The sequence below is a fragment of the Zootoca vivipara genome, chromosome 9, assembly GCF_965207765.1.
Source record: "Zootoca vivipara chromosome 9, rZooViv2.hap1.1, whole genome shotgun sequence".
Lineage (NCBI taxonomy): Eukaryota > Metazoa > Chordata > Lepidosauria > Squamata > Lacertidae > Zootoca > Zootoca vivipara.
In genome coordinates, this window is record NC_142592.1 from 7,808,472 (window position 1) to 7,825,248 (window position 16,777).

The following is a 16,777-nucleotide window of genomic DNA, read 5'->3' on the forward strand; positions in this document are numbered from 1 at the left end:
CAGATCACAACCACAAATACTCTCCTCCTCCTCCTCCTCCTCCTCCTCCTCCTCCTCCTCCTCCTCCTCCTCCTCCTCCTCCTCCTCCTCCTCCTCCTCCTCCTCCTCCATGAATAGGTGTGACCCCCTCTTTCCAACCTTGCAAGGCAGTCGTCCTTTGCACATCTTTTGACTGCCAATTTCACAAATCAATTAAGTGTTATGCGAAGAAGTGCCTGTGGCGTTTGCCCATTCCTGGGGAAATAAGACTGTGCAGGAGGGGGAAAAGGGTTAACAGGCTGACCAATAGGAAACAAGAGGCGGAGCTTAGGCGCTTTAAGACACAGCCCAAGGGAGCAGTTTGGCAGTTTAGAGTTGGCAGTGGGAGTTGGTGGTTGTGAGGGTTGGTGTGTGGAAGTTGGTGGTGGTGGGGTAGAGGAGTTATGTTATGAAGTCCTACAGTTCATTCAACTGCAGAAAGAGGGAAGGAATTGGTAGGGATGTGCCGGCAATTCTCTATTAGGCTAGACATATTTCTGTTCTGCATCATCTCTTCTAGGCTCAGCCAACAGACGTTTCGTGCAGCTTGAAAAGAGCAATGAAGTGGCCCCGCTCGAGTGCCAAGAGCAGCCTGTGACACCAAGTGAGGAAGTGACCCCCCCCCCGCACCATTTTTGGAAGGGAAGGGCAGGAATAGGCTAGGGTGGCAGCTCGGGGTATAGGATTTGTGGTGGAGGGGAAGCTAGTAAGAAAAAAAATTAAAAGAGCCAGACTACTGGATCCGACCCAAGGCTCATCTGGTCCAGCATCTGGAAACCCACCCCAGTGGCCAGCCAGTTTTGTGGGGTTGATGAAGATGCTATTGACTGAGAGAGGAGAGGAAGCATTTCTAGTGGAAGCAGGAGGCAGAGACAGCTGATAGGACAGGGCTGGGGACAGTGGGCAGCTAGGGGGCCACATTCTCTTGTGAGCCACATTTGGGGGGCTGCAGGCCAAGATTGCCCCCCAAGGCCTGGGGTTTGCCACCCCTGTAATAGGAGTGTAGAAGCAGGGAAATAAAGGAGATTATTGGAACAATCTTGGAAGCTGCTAAGGGACGAACTAACCCAGGGGTCCCCCAAACTAAGGCCCGGGGGCCGGATGCGGCCCAATCGCCTTCTAAATCTGGCCCGCGGACTGTCCAGGAATCAGTATGTTTTTACATGAGTAGAATGTGTGGTTTTATTTAAAATGCATTCGTTCATATATATTTTTTTCAAAATATAGTCTGGCCCCTCACAAGGTCTGATGAAAAAGTTTGCTGACCCCTGCTCTAGAACATATATCTCTCCCCTAAACAAAGTCCTCTGTATTTGTAACAGAGGCTAACAGCTGTTGAGAAACTGGGATAAAATTATGTGCAAAACGTTTTCTAAGGATATGCAACTTGAGATTGTATCAGTACAGTACTGCTATTTGTGAATATAATTAGAATTTTAAAGAGATTATTTTGTGTGCTATCCCAGTAATCTTCACTCAGAAAGGACAATACTGTGTATACAAATACCCATCCAGCAAACAATGGAAGAATTAACCTGGGTCATTTTGCAAAGCAAAGCAGAATGCTTGCTCTGCCATTGAGCTCCTACACCCCCAGAAATCTGTATTACAGTATATTTATATTTGATGGACCAACACTGGCAGAATGTAGGAATAATAAATATAACCTATAAACAGAAACAAGACCAGAGCCTGGCATGCTCTGGTCAATGGAGTCAAGAAGAGTCAGTCACTAGTAAACAACATAAATAGAAAAAACAGAAATCCTCCTGTACTAGAACATATCAGGTTTAAAAACACAAACAAAGATCTTAAGGCTATTTTTAATACATTCTTTAAAAAGGGAGCGCGCCACTCAGTCCGTGTTCTCTCCCTCCAACCTCCTTAATGAAAAGGAGGCGGAACGGTCATCAATAACAGGCAGCAGCTGCAAAATGCAACACTGCCTGCTCGCTTCGCGCTCAGAAGAGAACACTTCGACTCCTCCTCGTGGTTTGCGCGTCCAATCACTTTCGAGTACACTTCTCTAGTTGCAAACTATAGAAATGATCCCTGAAAGTATAGTCTTAACTTTGCACTCCGCACTTCAAAAGCCAGGCGGCGGCTCTCCGCTTTCCAAGTCACGGTAGCGCAACAGCCTCCGATCGGTTCTTTCCCCCTCCCCGCCCACGTCCCCGACACTCTCCCCCCAAAGTTGCACCCGGAGGCAGCAAGGCTGCTATTCCCGCCCACGTCCGCCGCTCTGGCTCCATTCCGGGCGAAATAACCGAGTTTCAATTATATTCCCAGCAAAACCCATCGGAAGCAGGACGCGGGGCCACGCCTCCTATTTGCATAGTCACCGCCCCTCAGAATAGGGCACGCGTTTTCGTCTCTCCTTTAACCTTGATCCAAGCAAGATTTATTATTCTACTTCATAATTTACGTTATTTACTATTGTTGCTTTTATATACAGTAATGTACAGATGCCCTAGACTAAGAGAAAGCAAGTCCACATATTTCCCAGAGCTCAAGGGGGAAATGCTATCAGGAATCAATTACACTTTTTGTGTTTACATAGATATTTATCTACAGCTGCTCTCTATCCTATACACACTTGCCAAGGAGTAAGTATCATTACAGAGGCATCCTCCTCAGTATGCATATTACAGTATTGCAGCGTGCAAGGGTTTCTCACAGGCTTAGCAAACTAGCTACCCTTCAAAAGGAGCAGGACCATTTGTTTCCTATGCAGCTTACCCATGCGCGTAGCCAGGATTTGGGGGGGGGGCAGGCTTCTGTTAGGGCGGGGCAGAACCTCAGATCTGTATTGATATGTATTGATTTAGGGGGAGTAGCTCCCCCCCCCGCTACACCTGTGAGCTTACCACCAAGTAAGCATGCATTGTGTCACTAACAGCAAGTAGTAAATACTGTAACAAGATTTCCTTCTAAAAGGTACATCATGGAGAGTGAAAACATCATAGCTGCCAAGTTATCCCTTTTTTACAGGGATTTTCCCTTATGCTGAATAGGCTTCCTCGCGAGAAAAGTGAAAACTTGGCAGCTATGGAAAACATTTTCCTCAGAATTGAGTCCAACTGTGTTTAAGGGAAATAAAAAAATTCCTTCAGTAGCACCTTAAAGTGTGTTTAAGGGGATTTTCTTCCCCTGCATAGGATCCCAGCCTTAATCAGACATCCTGTTTCAAAACCTTTCACATCCACAAACTTTGCAAGCATGGAAGGGATTGATCCCCCCGCCCACTTATTTTACCACAATGCATTTAGAAATAGGTAGCTCCTCCATATGAAGGGTGCATTTTGCTACCATAGCTAATGTAAAAATGGTAATAATAATTTATAATAATTTATTATTTATACCCCGCCCATCTGGCCGGGTTCCCCTGACAGTTAAGTTCAGTCACAAACAACTCTGGGGTTGCAGCGCTCCTCTCGCTTTACTGGCCAAGGGACCCGACATTTGTCCGCAGACAGTTTTTCTAGGTCATGTGGCCAGCATGACTAAGCCGCTTCTGCCAAAACCAGAGCAGCGCACAGAAACGCCATTTACCTTCCCGCCGGAATGGTACCGTACGTATTTATCTACTTGCACTTTGATGTGCTTTCGAACTGCTAGGTGGGCAGGAGCTGGGACCGAGCAACGGGAGCTCACCCCGTCGTGGGATTCGAACCACCAACCTTCTGATCGGCAAGCCCTAGGCCAGGCATCCCCAAACTAAGGCCCGGGGGCCAGATGTGGCCCAATCGCCTTTTAAATCCAGGCCACAGATGGTCCAGGAATCAGCATGTTTTTACATGAGCATAATGTGTCCTTTTATTTAAAATGCATCTTTGGGTTATTTGTGGGCATAGGAATTTGTTCATATTTTTTTAAAAAAATATAGTCTGGCCCCCCACAAGGTCTGAGGGACAGTGGACCGGCCCCCTGCTGAAAAAGTTTGCTGACCCCGGAACTAACCTGTCCCCATGTCCTTTTCTTGTTACATTTCTGCAACAGCTGTTCAAGGTTTTACCGGAGCCGGAGGTTAGTTCTGGGGAAAACAAAAGACCCTCTGCCCACTTCCACCCCCACCCTCCAATAGGTTCCCAAAGCAACTAATGCAACTAATGCAGCGTGTGTCCCTGGGGTGTCAGGATGATGCCAGAGGCATGTCCTGCCCTCTCCCCTGGTGCTGCCCTTCCACCTCTGCCCAGGAGGCTGCAGGGCCCATGGAGGTCCTCTGGGGCAAGGGATTGGGCCCAAGCCTGAGGGAGGCCAGTCTTTCCTGGCTTGGGCCTGCTTGTGGGCTCTCTTGCACCCGTAAATTGTGGGTTTTGTAATGTCACAAAAGGCGTCTGTTCCAGCTTTCTCTTTCCTCTGCAAAAGGCATAGCCCAATGACACCGGGCACGAGTAGAATCTCTCATTTGTGAGAACAGGTAAGACTCATGATTGCCTTATACTTTGTAAGCATCAACATCTAAAGGGTGGAAAAAGAAAAATGAAGCACCCTCCCAAAATGCCTTAATGAAATTTCCTTACCTTTGACATACCGGTAAATGTTGAACATCAGAATTTGGTACAACACTGTCAATTTCATAATGGTCATTTATGGTTGCCACTCAAGACTAATATTTCCATCTTCATTTGGCTTTTTATAATCTACTACTTCCCCTTGTTTTTCTATCTTATTTCCTTGATATGCTGATATCCACAATGGTGATAGCTGAATAAACAGCTAATTTGCCTAAAGGAAAAACTGGTATTTTCCCCACAAAGTTCAACTAGAACTTGTAAGGTTGGCGCTGTTACTTCTTGGGATAATCTCAATGAGTGCACAGCTGCTTCTGATTCATCACTGTTCTGTCACAAGTTGGCAAAATACTATTGCCAGTGTCCCTTTGTTCCTGTTCCATTATTTTGAGCATCAACGTTCTAGGAAGTCCAATAAACAAGTACAAAATAAAAATGCCAATCAGAACATGGGTTTGTCACTTTCCAGAACTTGTCCTGGCCAGGAGAGCACTTTTTAAAGCTCTTTTTCAAGTACTGAACCTCTGTGTGACCATATGAAGCTTGCTTGTGGGTAGTTAGATTAATCCACTTTCCATTACTTTCAATGGGAAAGTTCACTTCAGTTAAGTACACTTCAGGTTAAGTACAGACTTCCGGAACCAATTGTGTACTTAAACCGAGGTACCACTGTACTGTCCAGCAACTTCTTTAAATGTTTGATGTAATCATTGCTTGACCTACAACAAAAAATTTAGTGGGAGATGTTGAGAATTAAAGCAAAGACCCTCTGTATCCAATATATACACAGTGCCCTCCAGATATTCTGACTCCAACCCCCATTAGCCCAGCCAGCATGGCCAATGAGGGGTTATATCTGGAGAACCATATTGGCTACCCCTGTAGTCCCTTCCAAATTCCTGAAGCCCTTTCATAGGAGCTCTTGGCAGTTTCAAAGGAACTTGTACGTATTTGCCAAGATAATTAGAATACAGTCAGTAGGCCATTTTGCGTATGCTATTTTCACTAATTTATGTGTTTCAGGCACACTTTACCCTAACATATTTATTTTGTACACATTACTTGACTGGAGTTTAATCTTTTGTATTTCATCTTCCTGTACACCATGCAAGCAGCTTCTAGCTGTAAGGCAGTTTATAAATCTGTAAAAAGAATCTGTGGTGAGAGCAGTTTAGGGGAGAAGCAAGGCTTCCTGTCTGTGCTTCCATCATCAGAGTTCCCCAAAGGAAGCAGCTGTATGTGTGGCTTTGTGGAGGTCCTGATCTTATTTGGGGGAGGGGATTACTGGCATCATAATTTGATAGCTCCAATTCACCTCATTTCAGATACATCATACGTAATGAATAAAAATTTATACGAATTTCAAGTGATATACACACACACAATATCTCATTAATATAACTGATTAATTACTAAGAACAATTTGATTTTGATAGAAAACTTCACTCAACTTACAATTATGTGTGGTATCTGTCAAAAGACTTATAAAATGAAATTTGTGTGAAAGTTTAAAAAATGTTTATTTTTATTACATAAAGGTCATGTACAGTCTGCAAATTATACATTCATATATACACAGAAAATTTGTGGTATATCAACAAGAATGTGTTAAAGCAGAGAATCTGTATGTAGCCATAACATTACAAATAGACAAAAAACAGAAAATGGTAGCACATTATTTTATTTAAAGAGAAAGGCAGTTTTAAAGTATAAGATATGAGAAAGGACAATTGGTCTTACCCGAATTGGCGCTTTAATAGGTTGCTGATGAGTCGAATGGGGAACATCCTGAACTTCTTGTAAACTATCCAGCAATTGGGGAATTTGAAATCCAACACTGGCCTCCTCTTCTTGTGGCTTTTTTTGGGAACCACAAAGATTGAGTAAAGTCCTTGAAATCACTGCTCTGCTGGCCCCCATGTTTAGTAGGTGAGACATGTGAGCCTCAACTGCCTCTCAACTCTCTGGGTGCTTTGGAATTGGAGATGGAATGAAGCTGGACAGGGAACTTGCATTAAGTTTTATGCCGGGGGGGGGGGGACGGGGACGGATGGAGTGACAAACTGCTCCATCAAGGCAGGAGGGAAAAAACTGACGAGATTCAGGCTGCCTCCCACAATTCTTTGCTCCTGCCTCAGTCACGTGGTGAGAAATTACCCAATCCAGTGGCTTCATCATCCACCATAGTAAATTAGTCTTCAGCACCCATGTCATTCTTGCTCAATCCCTAACAAAAACTGGATGGCGTCCCAATCCTCATCCTACTTATTATGCCAATAACCCATCTATCAAAACAACGCACCTACTGCTAGCACCACTATTCCAGATACTATTTTGACTTTTAATCTCAGACACCTTCATTTTAACATGAATTGGTGTTCCAACCCGTAGAACACCAATTCATTATTATTGGCCAATTAGCTTCAACATTCTACTTCACAATCTTTCTTCTCCTCATACCTATAGCCGCTATAATAAAAAACAAACTCCTTAATGATAACCAGCTCAATAGCTTAAATAACCTAAAGCACTGGTCTTGTCAGAAATGAGAACCCACCATCCTAGGACATCAAAAGAGAAGACCACAACCCCTCATCGCCAGCCCTCAAAACTAGCATTTTTATTAAACTATCTTCTGTCCCATTCCACCCAGTCACCCCAAGTGGCTTTTTTGCCTCCACTACCCAAGCAGGAATACATTTTTGCAGTCAACCCCCCACCTGGCTGGCTGTCCCACCATTGGTTATGGTTTTTGGGGGACTTTTTTTTTTGAACCAGCAGCGCTTGGAAAACACTGGGAACCCTGTCTAGCTTAGAATCTAGTAGCTACGTAAGTTTTTCTTTATTTCTTTTCTTATGTAACTGTTTATTCCTAGGTGTCGTTCGAATTAAGGATGGGAAATGTACTTTTATCTTTAGATGCAATAAGCACATGCTTCAGGGACCCATCCCCAAACAAGTGACTCCCCTCAGAAATGGGACAGTGGCCAAATTGACTTCTGATGCTGCATCTGCCTACCAATTTTTAAACCATGTGCCACGACTTGAGCTGACATTGCCCTGGCAGAAAACTGAGTCACACCCAAGGTGGCATGAGTCATAAAGGCTTGTGCCTTTAGTGATTTATTTAAGGTCAGCCTTACAATATCCTGCGGTGGATTTGCAGTAAGTCCTCCAATCAAACCATGCATGCCTTTGCACAAAAGGCAGCTGGGCAAGCCGCCTACATAGACAATGCTGTGGCCTCATGTACCTTATGCAAGGCAAAATCCAAATGCCTATTCATCATATTCTTCAGTTGCGCATCAACTTCCTGAGGCAATAAATTGCAAGAGAAAAGAATGGCAACCGGACAGTCCACAGAGTCTTAATATAAGCCATGAAATCTGTCTCCAGAAAATAAATATTATCTGCCAAATTGGTGCCCTTTCTAAACTGCAGAGGAACATCCAGCTCAGTCTTAGCCACCCTCTTTAATATAAATGGCCTGTGATCGGCTATCAGTCAGTAAAGAAATATCACTAGTAGTTGAGGCCTCAGCAGACTTGTCTTTCTGCAAAGCCAAACCTAAAGTAGACATGACCTTGTGGAACAGAGTTGTAAAGTTAAGATTCTGGACACATTCAAGTGGCAACTTACTCATCCTGTAAGGAGCCATCACTCCATTCATGGAGTTTTTCCTCTCCTGCCTCCGTCGTGTGAAGAGGGTTCTAACCAAACCCATTCGGGTCATCAGCAACCGTCTTATATCCTGACTAAGTTATAGTCAGAGCAGACCCACAGAAATCAGTGGAAGCATCCATCAATTTGAATGAGTGTACTTCGAGTACGACTTACTTGGATTCCACCCTATATATATAGGAAAAGCAAAGAGCTAAGTTCCATTGCAGGATTATACTGCAAGGTACTTAATATCTGAATATTTAACATAATGCCTGAAACAGCAATCAAACAGGACCTGGACCTCAGCATTCAGGTATGCAAATGAATAACAAAACCGTATATTTAGATGAGTAGGGTTTTTTTTAATCAAAAGCAAAGGCAGACTGTTTGACTTCCTATATTTAAATAGATGCATTGTTCTATAACATGCCTTTATTTATATCATAATGCTTCAAAAAGTTACAAAGTATAAAAACATCACTTGATTAAATATACATACATAAATACAGCATGGGATAGTGGAATTACTCTAAACATGGAGTGGTATAAAAGACATTGAAAACCAGATGAAAGGAGTTCAGGTTACATGTTACAGCTGGGCTTCCTACCTACCTTTCACCACTGGAAAATTAAGGCACTGCCCAGTCAATAATATTCTCCGTATTTTCAACAAAACTGACGCTGATGCATTCTGAGAAATATTGACACTGCATATTTCAATGGAGCTAGCACACAACCCTCCCATATGAGCATAGTGAGATAAGTGTTTTCATAGTTAATCCAAAGAAATGCTCTTCATTTTTTCTGCTAACTCTTGTCTCAGCTCAATATGTTTTCTCAGGTTTTGTACTTCATGTGGCAGATTAATGTCCCATACAGTCAGACATGACTGTATTCCTGTGAACAAATTGAGGGAAATATGGTTGAAGATATTAAATAAGAAAAATATCTCAAGCATTTTTTCAGCTGTTGGGCAACTTTTTTTTTTTTATAAAGAAAATAGGAGCGGAAACCATCACTTGGGCGGAAATCCTATGCACACAACTGGGGGAAAAGTGCCATCAAACTCAGTAAGACTTACTCCTGAGTAAACAGGCATAGGATTGCTCTGCTAATGGCTAGCAATATGTGCTTTAAATGTACGGTGTGTACACAGCCTCAGTCTTGTAAACATTCCTGGATACAGTAGTTTGCAAAGGGTGCTGGGAAATGTAGATAGGCAAACCACAGTTCCCAGGATTCTTTGGGAGAATTCATGAGCTTCAAATATATGGTGTATATGTAGCCCAAGTGTGAGAAAGGGACAAGCCAGCCATAATGACAGCAGATTCATGTGGGCAAAATTTATCTCCAAGCTTATTTTTCATCAGTCTGCTTAAGAAAGGAAAACCTTGCATATACAAGACCCACACGTGAGTGTGATTCCTGATCTCAGAGTTCTATGTTATCTGTAAGTGAAATAGTTCTCATGGTTGCCTCACATGAGAAAAGTCCTGTCTTTTAACCAAGAAGATCCAGCCTTTTACGTGGTTGCATGCAGAAGGTAGGAAAGACCTCTGCCTCCTGAGGCCTGGGAGCAGCAATGGGCAAATCTGCATTTCTGGCCTGTATCACTTTTGCGTGCTTTTACCCACAATTCCATTTGATTTTCGCATTAATTTATGAACATTTAAATTAAAATCTTCTCAAAGCAATTATTTAAATGTGCATTTTGCATGCTTACATGAACTGCATCACAATATTCAGACAAGGGCAAGCCAAGTTCTGATCTGCACTAGTCCAAGAGGTGCATAGCCGGTCATTTTGTGAAGGAATTTGCCAAGTTGTGGGCTGGACGGACCTACAGCCTGACGGGAGCTTTATACTGTAGGTGGTTCTTTATTCAAACATAATGGAAAACCACAGTCTCCTTTGTTTATAAACAAAGTCTGAATTTGGACATAATCAAGAACTGAGATAAGTTTCAAAGCAGAATTGAGAGCTTTAGATCCCGTTTTTTTATTCATCGAAGAGCAGGGAAACATGTATGAAGAGCCCTGAACAATTGTGCTTCACAACAGAAAACCAAGGTTTCCCATTACCTCTGAACTGGACCTTGGTCTTTGACTGGTGGACCTAACAATAGCCATCAGTCAGAATGCTTTAGTCAGCAAGTTAAGCAATAAACTGCAATCCTACACACTTATCTGGAAATAAGTCCCATGGAACTTACTTCTGGGTAAGTCTGCAAAGGACTGCACTCCTAGTTAATCAGCATGCTATGTGGCACATTTAAACTTGGGGTAGACGGAAATGGTCCCCGGAAAGACTATGTGGGGCTTTCTATTGTGTATTATAGCATTCTGTTGTGTACGATTGACGCTGTGTAACATAAACCTGCCAAGAGTCAGCAGGAACAGAAGACTGAATAAACAGCGATGAAAATATTATCATGGCATGATCTCATAAAAGCTGTACAGATTCCCTTTAAAATGTTTAATACAGAAGGCACTAATCCTTACCTGTGGAGTATTTGCTGTCTTTGCTTTCACCTTTATGACAGTAGCCCAACACCAGAACTACATTCTTCAGGCTCCCTTTTATCAAACAAACAAAAGAAAGATATAATCCAGTATTCAAAGTTAAACTTTAATTTGGAACGAAACAGTTTCAGTATTAAAAGTACATCGGCTTGGATCCAGCCCCACCCTCTGTGTGCAAATGGAAAGTACCTCAATGCATGCATTGGCGGCAGCAGCAGCAGGCAGGGATTGTCCTATCCCTTTGACTGTAGTCTCTAATGCTACCCCCAAACCTTTGGCAGGGTTTTTGGAGGAAAGCAGGAAAGTTTCTTTGTGTAAGTAGAAGCTAACTGAGGCTTCTTTATATTCAGACCCTGTACTTTGATGATGTATTATAATTTAAGGCTGCACTTGAGGAAGGTTGTCAAGAAAATAAACAATCAGGAAAGTGCAGAGGGCAAAAATAAACTACAGCACATATTATAGAATTATGACAATTAGTACTATTGCTCTAAATTCCATACTCAAATTTTTACAATCAAGAGGAGGAGACTTTGGAGCTCGACTTTCAGCTCATGCAGCAAGCCATAGTAAGCCTTACCAACTGCAGTTAATGTTCAGATTTTTCGTTTTGAATCTAAACACTTACCCGGGAGTAAGTTCCACTGAAAACAATACTTACTTTCGAAGAGACATGTATAGGATGACACTGTAGGAATCATGTGGGTAGAGCAATGAAAAAGGTTTTTATTAATATCTAACTTGGGAACTGAATACTACAGATGTGTTTCCCACAAGCAACGTGGTCTTGCTCAACTAACACATATTAATTTTAATAATAGAGGTTAGTGGAAAAGGTATATCTGAGGGTAGATTTGCTTCGATATTTTTGAAATGGTTCAATATGGTCATGGATCAGATGTTAAAAACTACACACATATGTGTGTAAAGTACAAATGAAAATGGTAAACATGTGTGCTCAGTTCCTTGAAGGGCGCACAGGATAAGCCATACATAAATACATTTCATTCCTGGGACCATGATGATTTCCTGTGAAGCCTTCACTTACCGAATTGGGCTGTCATCATGAATCTAACAGAATCACAGAAATCCCTTATTATTCTTATGGGCCGACGAGTTGAGAGGTCAAGCAGTAAGATATGTCCTCCCCCTGTGCCAATCCAAAGGGCTGTATTCTTCTGCAGGCAGATGCTCTTCACTCTTCCCAAAATAGCAACTTCTTGTTTTGATTCTTTATTCAGGTTTGGCACCTCCTCTCTAAAACAATATGATACCATTGTATGTTAAAGTTGCAATGGATCATGCCTTTCCTTTTGTTTCCCCGTATATTTTCACATAAACATCTCATTAAGTGGCCATTTGTTTAACTGAAGGACAGAAAGAAATGCTTTAAGCTACACCAACTTCCTATTCTCTCTTTGCACTATCTTTTATAATACTAAAAGCAGACACCTAGCAATCTCTGGTCACTTCCTGCCTGTCAGAACAACTGCCCAGTTTGAGTAGTTGCCAACATATGTGCTTCCTGCAATAAAGTGTACCTTCATAATAAACCTACACGAAAAGTTTGTGCATTGTAATACATAGCAAAATCTCTACTGCACTACAAATCCACTTTAAATGGGCAAATATATTACAGTAAAAAAATGATGGGGAAAAGCATAGGAATGTATCAAATAACTACCACACTGTATAACCTCTGTGCAATCAGGACAAACAGGTCATCTAGAAGCCTTTTTATTTATTTATTTATTTATTTATTTATTTATTTCTATTAAAGCTTTGCTTGTGGAATGCATTTTAAAAATCAGCTTAACCACCCATGATATCCCTGATTTCTCTGTGACAGCTGTACACAAAATATCAAACACTTACTTTAGAAAATGCATGCAATCGATTAGTTCACAAAGCTTCTCTGTCTTTTTATCCCAAATTTCCACAAAATAGCTATTTTTCTTTGCCAGGTAGATGGATTTGTCTACTGCTATTGAAATGATATTGGCATCACTGTGAGCCTTATGGCATAATCTGAGGGGTAGAAAAGAAAAATCAGTATGATGTATGATGGTACAGAACATATAACATGTGTTTGCAAAGATGGGAAGTTAACAGTAGACACCTCTGAAAAGCTCAGTGGACTCCTCCCATCCCCGCAATAACCTAGATCCAAAGGCCTACCTGCCTTCAAAAAAATGTGTGCCACAGTGGGAGAGGATCCCAGCAGCAGCTCACACAGGTAAGTACTTTCTGCTCCTACACAGAAATCTCTGGGTACTGGCCAATATTCGCAGTTATCCTCAGTGGCTACATGCTTGAATTTAATCTGTGTCCAAACTAAAAGCCTTCTCTGTGGTGGCACTTCAAATGTGGAATGCCCTCCTCCTACAAGTCTGTCTGGCATCAATATTGTCATCACTCTAGTGCCAAATTAACCCCCCCCCAAAAGTTGATGGTTAAGCTGATGGCTGTTTAGCCTCCTCTGCTTTTTGAGCTGCCTTTGCTCTGAATTTCATTGCTCTGTTGTGGTGTACTTGATGTTCTATGCCAGTGGTTCCCAACCTTTTATTGGCCATGCCACACCTAAGCATTTCTAAAATCCTGATGCCCCCCTGTGACATATAATTACTGTATTATTATTATTCAAAAAGTGAACTCCTATTCACATGAGGGAAGCCTAAAAGGCCATTAACTGTTAATAACTCATTCTCAAATTGCCCCCTTAAAAATCAAATTGCCCCCCTGTGGGGCATGTGCCCCATGTTGGAAACCATGGTTCTATACCCAGCCTAGTATCTGTACGTTGAAGGGTATGCAACTCCTATAATCCTTTCACACTGAAAATGCTGGCTGGGGCCAATGAGAGTTAAGAGTTCAACAACATCTGGAGGGTATCACATGACCACCTCTGATGTAGATAGGTGCAGATAATGTGCAAACATTTATACATGCTCAATGAGGGCTTGGTTTATTGCCAAATGACGTCACTCCATGACATCCAAGGATTTGTTCAGATCAGCTTCTGAGCATCCAAAGATCACAAGGAAAAAGCAGTGGGAGTTCACACCAAGATGTATTCCAGGGCGTTTATAAGAAATACACATGGATCAGCATGATAGAAATAAGTGGAAACAAATACACCTGAAAAAGGTGTGTAGTATTTATGCAAGCGTGAAAGTACTTGGGACTCCCTGACCCTCAGTCATATGAATGTAAGACACTCAGCATTTGTTTGGAAACTGTAAACAGTTTGGTTAACCTTATCACACAATTTATATTTTACAAGTGATAAGGCCAAATAAGGTTTCTCATGATTGGTCGAGGAGAATCTTATTCTCCTCATTCCACCAAAAAGATGCAGATAAGGTAACTGTAAAGAGAAGTACCAGTCAAAAAGAAAAGCAAGATACTTAAAGAATAAATGATGTATTTTAAAGAACACAACCAGAAGAGACAAAGGCATGTAGTTAAAATTAAAACAAATGAACTTACATTTGGCTTGTTTTTGTCTCAATGATTTTTTGGATGCAGAAGTCATTAGAAAATGATATAATCTTTGTTCCACAGCCTCCCCAGATTGTATTTTTTTCACATGAATAAACAGATTCTCTTAAGCACATAAGTGGGGTGCTGCGGTTTCCAAGTTGTAAAATCTTCAAAGGTGCAGCATCTTTGCACTGGAAATATAGCAAAAAACATTGGTGAGAAAATCTCCAGGCATGAATAAAACACCAGTACCTGCTGATATACATAACTTTAAATGTTGTTGCATGGTCATTCAACACTAACAACAATAATAAAATACCCTTTCCCCCTGGTAGTACTCAAAGCAGCTTACAAATAAAATTAAGAACTGCTAAAAATATAGGGGGAACAATCATTAAAAACAATTAAACACTGATAAAATTAAAACTACATACATATATAAAATCTGTTTGAAACCTAAAAATAATTACATTTTAAAAAATACTGGGATACCATTTACATGATATGCAGAATCTAAAATATCTAAGCATAAAAAACTTAAATATAAACCAAGGTGCATTCATAAGCCTTATGGAAAATGAGAAAATATGAGGAGACACAATTGTTGAAGAGGGAAACATGACTAGTGAAGGAATGAAACTCATTGTGTATGATCCACAATTCTTCTGTAATGCTATAAATGAATTTAACATTGTTTATAAAATGGATTTTGATTAAAATGAATCATAAATCCTGTAGAGTTTACTATATTTATAAGCAAAGAGAAGAGCAGGTTGGCCATGATTTGATCATGGTGCACCAGCCCACTGCTCATTTGTGGTAACCCATAATTTGTTTTAGGCTATGGCTTACCATAATGTGTGAAAGGGGCCTTTATGTAGCTTCCCTGTTCAGTGATATTTCAATAACATCTACTGTCAGAGAGTTTTAGAAAGACCTCTAACCTTTCAGCACAAATGAAAAGGGGGAAGTGCATCAAAAACTATGTATGTGTTTCATTGCTGCAGAATTATTGGAAGATAGTGCTGCAGATGTACCTTTATTGCTGTGTCTTTAAAAACCGCTAGCTGTCCATCAGCTGTACCAGCACAAAAATAGTTCTGTTTGCTGAAATGAAACAGGGAATTTTGCAAGAATATCATTGAAATAAACTGATCATATATATATATCTTACTAAACCACTGCATGATTCTTATAGAAATAACTGTTCACTGCATACTAAATGAACCATTACACATGCATAATTTTTAGTGAGATGCACCAATATACGTGTGCAGTATTATGATTGGAAGCACAAATCAAAATGCATTCAACTTCATTTTTTAAAAGTCTACCCTTCAAGTAATATTGCAATTAGACACCTGCACAAAGGCGATAATAATTCTCACAACACCCATTTAAGCCATTTGAATATGTAGGTATGAGTTGCACAGGTATGTAAAATTATTTCCGGGTGGATTTTTTTTTCCTAACAGACTGTCCTAAAACTATAAATCAATTATGAAATTTCATCTATACTTAGATACAACCATACTGTACTTTTGCTTTGCATGAGAGTAGCAGTAAAGACATGTGACAGAATCCGACATCTTCTGAAGTTGGTGCCTGGGCTTCTCCTCTTCTGCGTGAAAGACCCACAAACAACCAGAATGAGTTCCTGCTACTATCCAGTTCTCCTCCTCTGCAGAAAGTGTTACCAAGGCCATATACAATACTCTGTTATCTGCAATTTCCTGATGGGGAACAATATATATAGTAAACCTCTGGACACAATTCCATAAACACATGTTAATACTATTATGATCTTTTTATTATACCAATTCCCTTGAACTGAAACTTCTAGAAAAAGATCCATCCGACTGACTACTTTATCTTTCCAAAATTAGTAGCTACCATGGGGCTATGGAACATGTAAATGCTTCGTTTTCTCTAAGGACAACTGGTCGGGTGCACTTTCCCTTTCTCTGAACATTACATTTTTGTAAGCAGCAGTACACTAAGGAGCAAAGATTAAGTTACCAGTTCCCTGCTGCCCTTCCTCTACTCATAGTAGTAATGAACCTGGATTCCTGAGTGTCCAAGGGGGAAATGAATCCACTCACTGGGACCATCCTGAGTAAGCCTACAAAGCACCAGATTCTACATACAGCCTTCAGAGGTATAATAATAATAATAATAATAATAATAATAATAATAATAATAATTTGTACCCCACCCATCTGGCTGAGTCTCTCCAGCCACTAAGGGGGGCTCCCAATCGAGTATTAAAACAATACAGCATTAAATATTAAAAACTTCCATAAACAGGGCTGCCTTCAGATGTCTCTTAAAAATAGGATAACTGCTTATTTCCTTGACATCTGATGGAAGGGTCTCCTCTGAGGAGCAAGAGAGCCCTGCACAGCTTCCGCTAGCCAAGTCCCAGCAGCGTGAAAAGGCTACCACCTGAATATAGTACTAGGCTCTCCTGCATGACTGCTGACCGTGGTCCTGAAACACTCCTCCTTTTATTTTGAACCAAAACCCTTGTTCCTGTTCAGGGCCCTGACCTCATTCCAGCGAAAAGCCATATGGGGC

At 41.2% G+C, this 16,777-nt stretch overlaps 1 protein-coding gene and 1 non-coding gene across 6 annotated transcripts in view; both read right to left on the reverse strand.

Annotated features, from left to right (window-relative positions):
- Window positions 1-1,868: 1,868 nt before the first annotated feature.
- LOC148684535 (small nucleolar RNA U3) lies at window positions 1,869-2,086 on the reverse strand. Its single transcript, XR_015945956.1, has one exon. It is a non-coding gene; the product is annotated as a small nucleolar RNA U3 (small nucleolar RNA).
- Window positions 2,087-6,027: 3,941 nt separating this feature from the next.
- The window catches only part of LRRK2 (leucine rich repeat kinase 2), an 80,869-nt gene continuing 70,119 nt past the window's right edge, over window positions 6,028-16,777 (reverse strand). For 4 of the 5 annotated variants that reach the window (XM_088676688.1, XM_088676690.1, XM_088676691.1 and 1 more), the window contains 8 exons: window positions 15,740-15,933; window positions 15,238-15,307; window positions 14,207-14,391; window positions 12,593-12,745; window positions 11,766-11,974; window positions 11,379-11,405; window positions 10,697-10,771; window positions 6,028-9,092 (listed from right to left, as the gene is read on the reverse strand). In XM_088676688.1, coding sequence (XP_088532814.1) covers window positions 8,971-9,092; window positions 10,697-10,771; window positions 11,379-11,405; window positions 11,766-11,974; window positions 12,593-12,745; window positions 14,207-14,391; window positions 15,238-15,307; window positions 15,740-15,933 — 1,035 coding nt within the window. In that variant the 3' untranslated portion in view covers window positions 6,028-8,970. The remainder of the gene's footprint in view (window positions 9,093-10,696; window positions 10,772-11,378; window positions 11,406-11,765; window positions 11,975-12,592; window positions 12,746-14,206; window positions 14,392-15,237; window positions 15,308-15,739; window positions 15,934-16,777) is intronic. The other variant, XM_035126473.3, reaches the window with a different exon arrangement.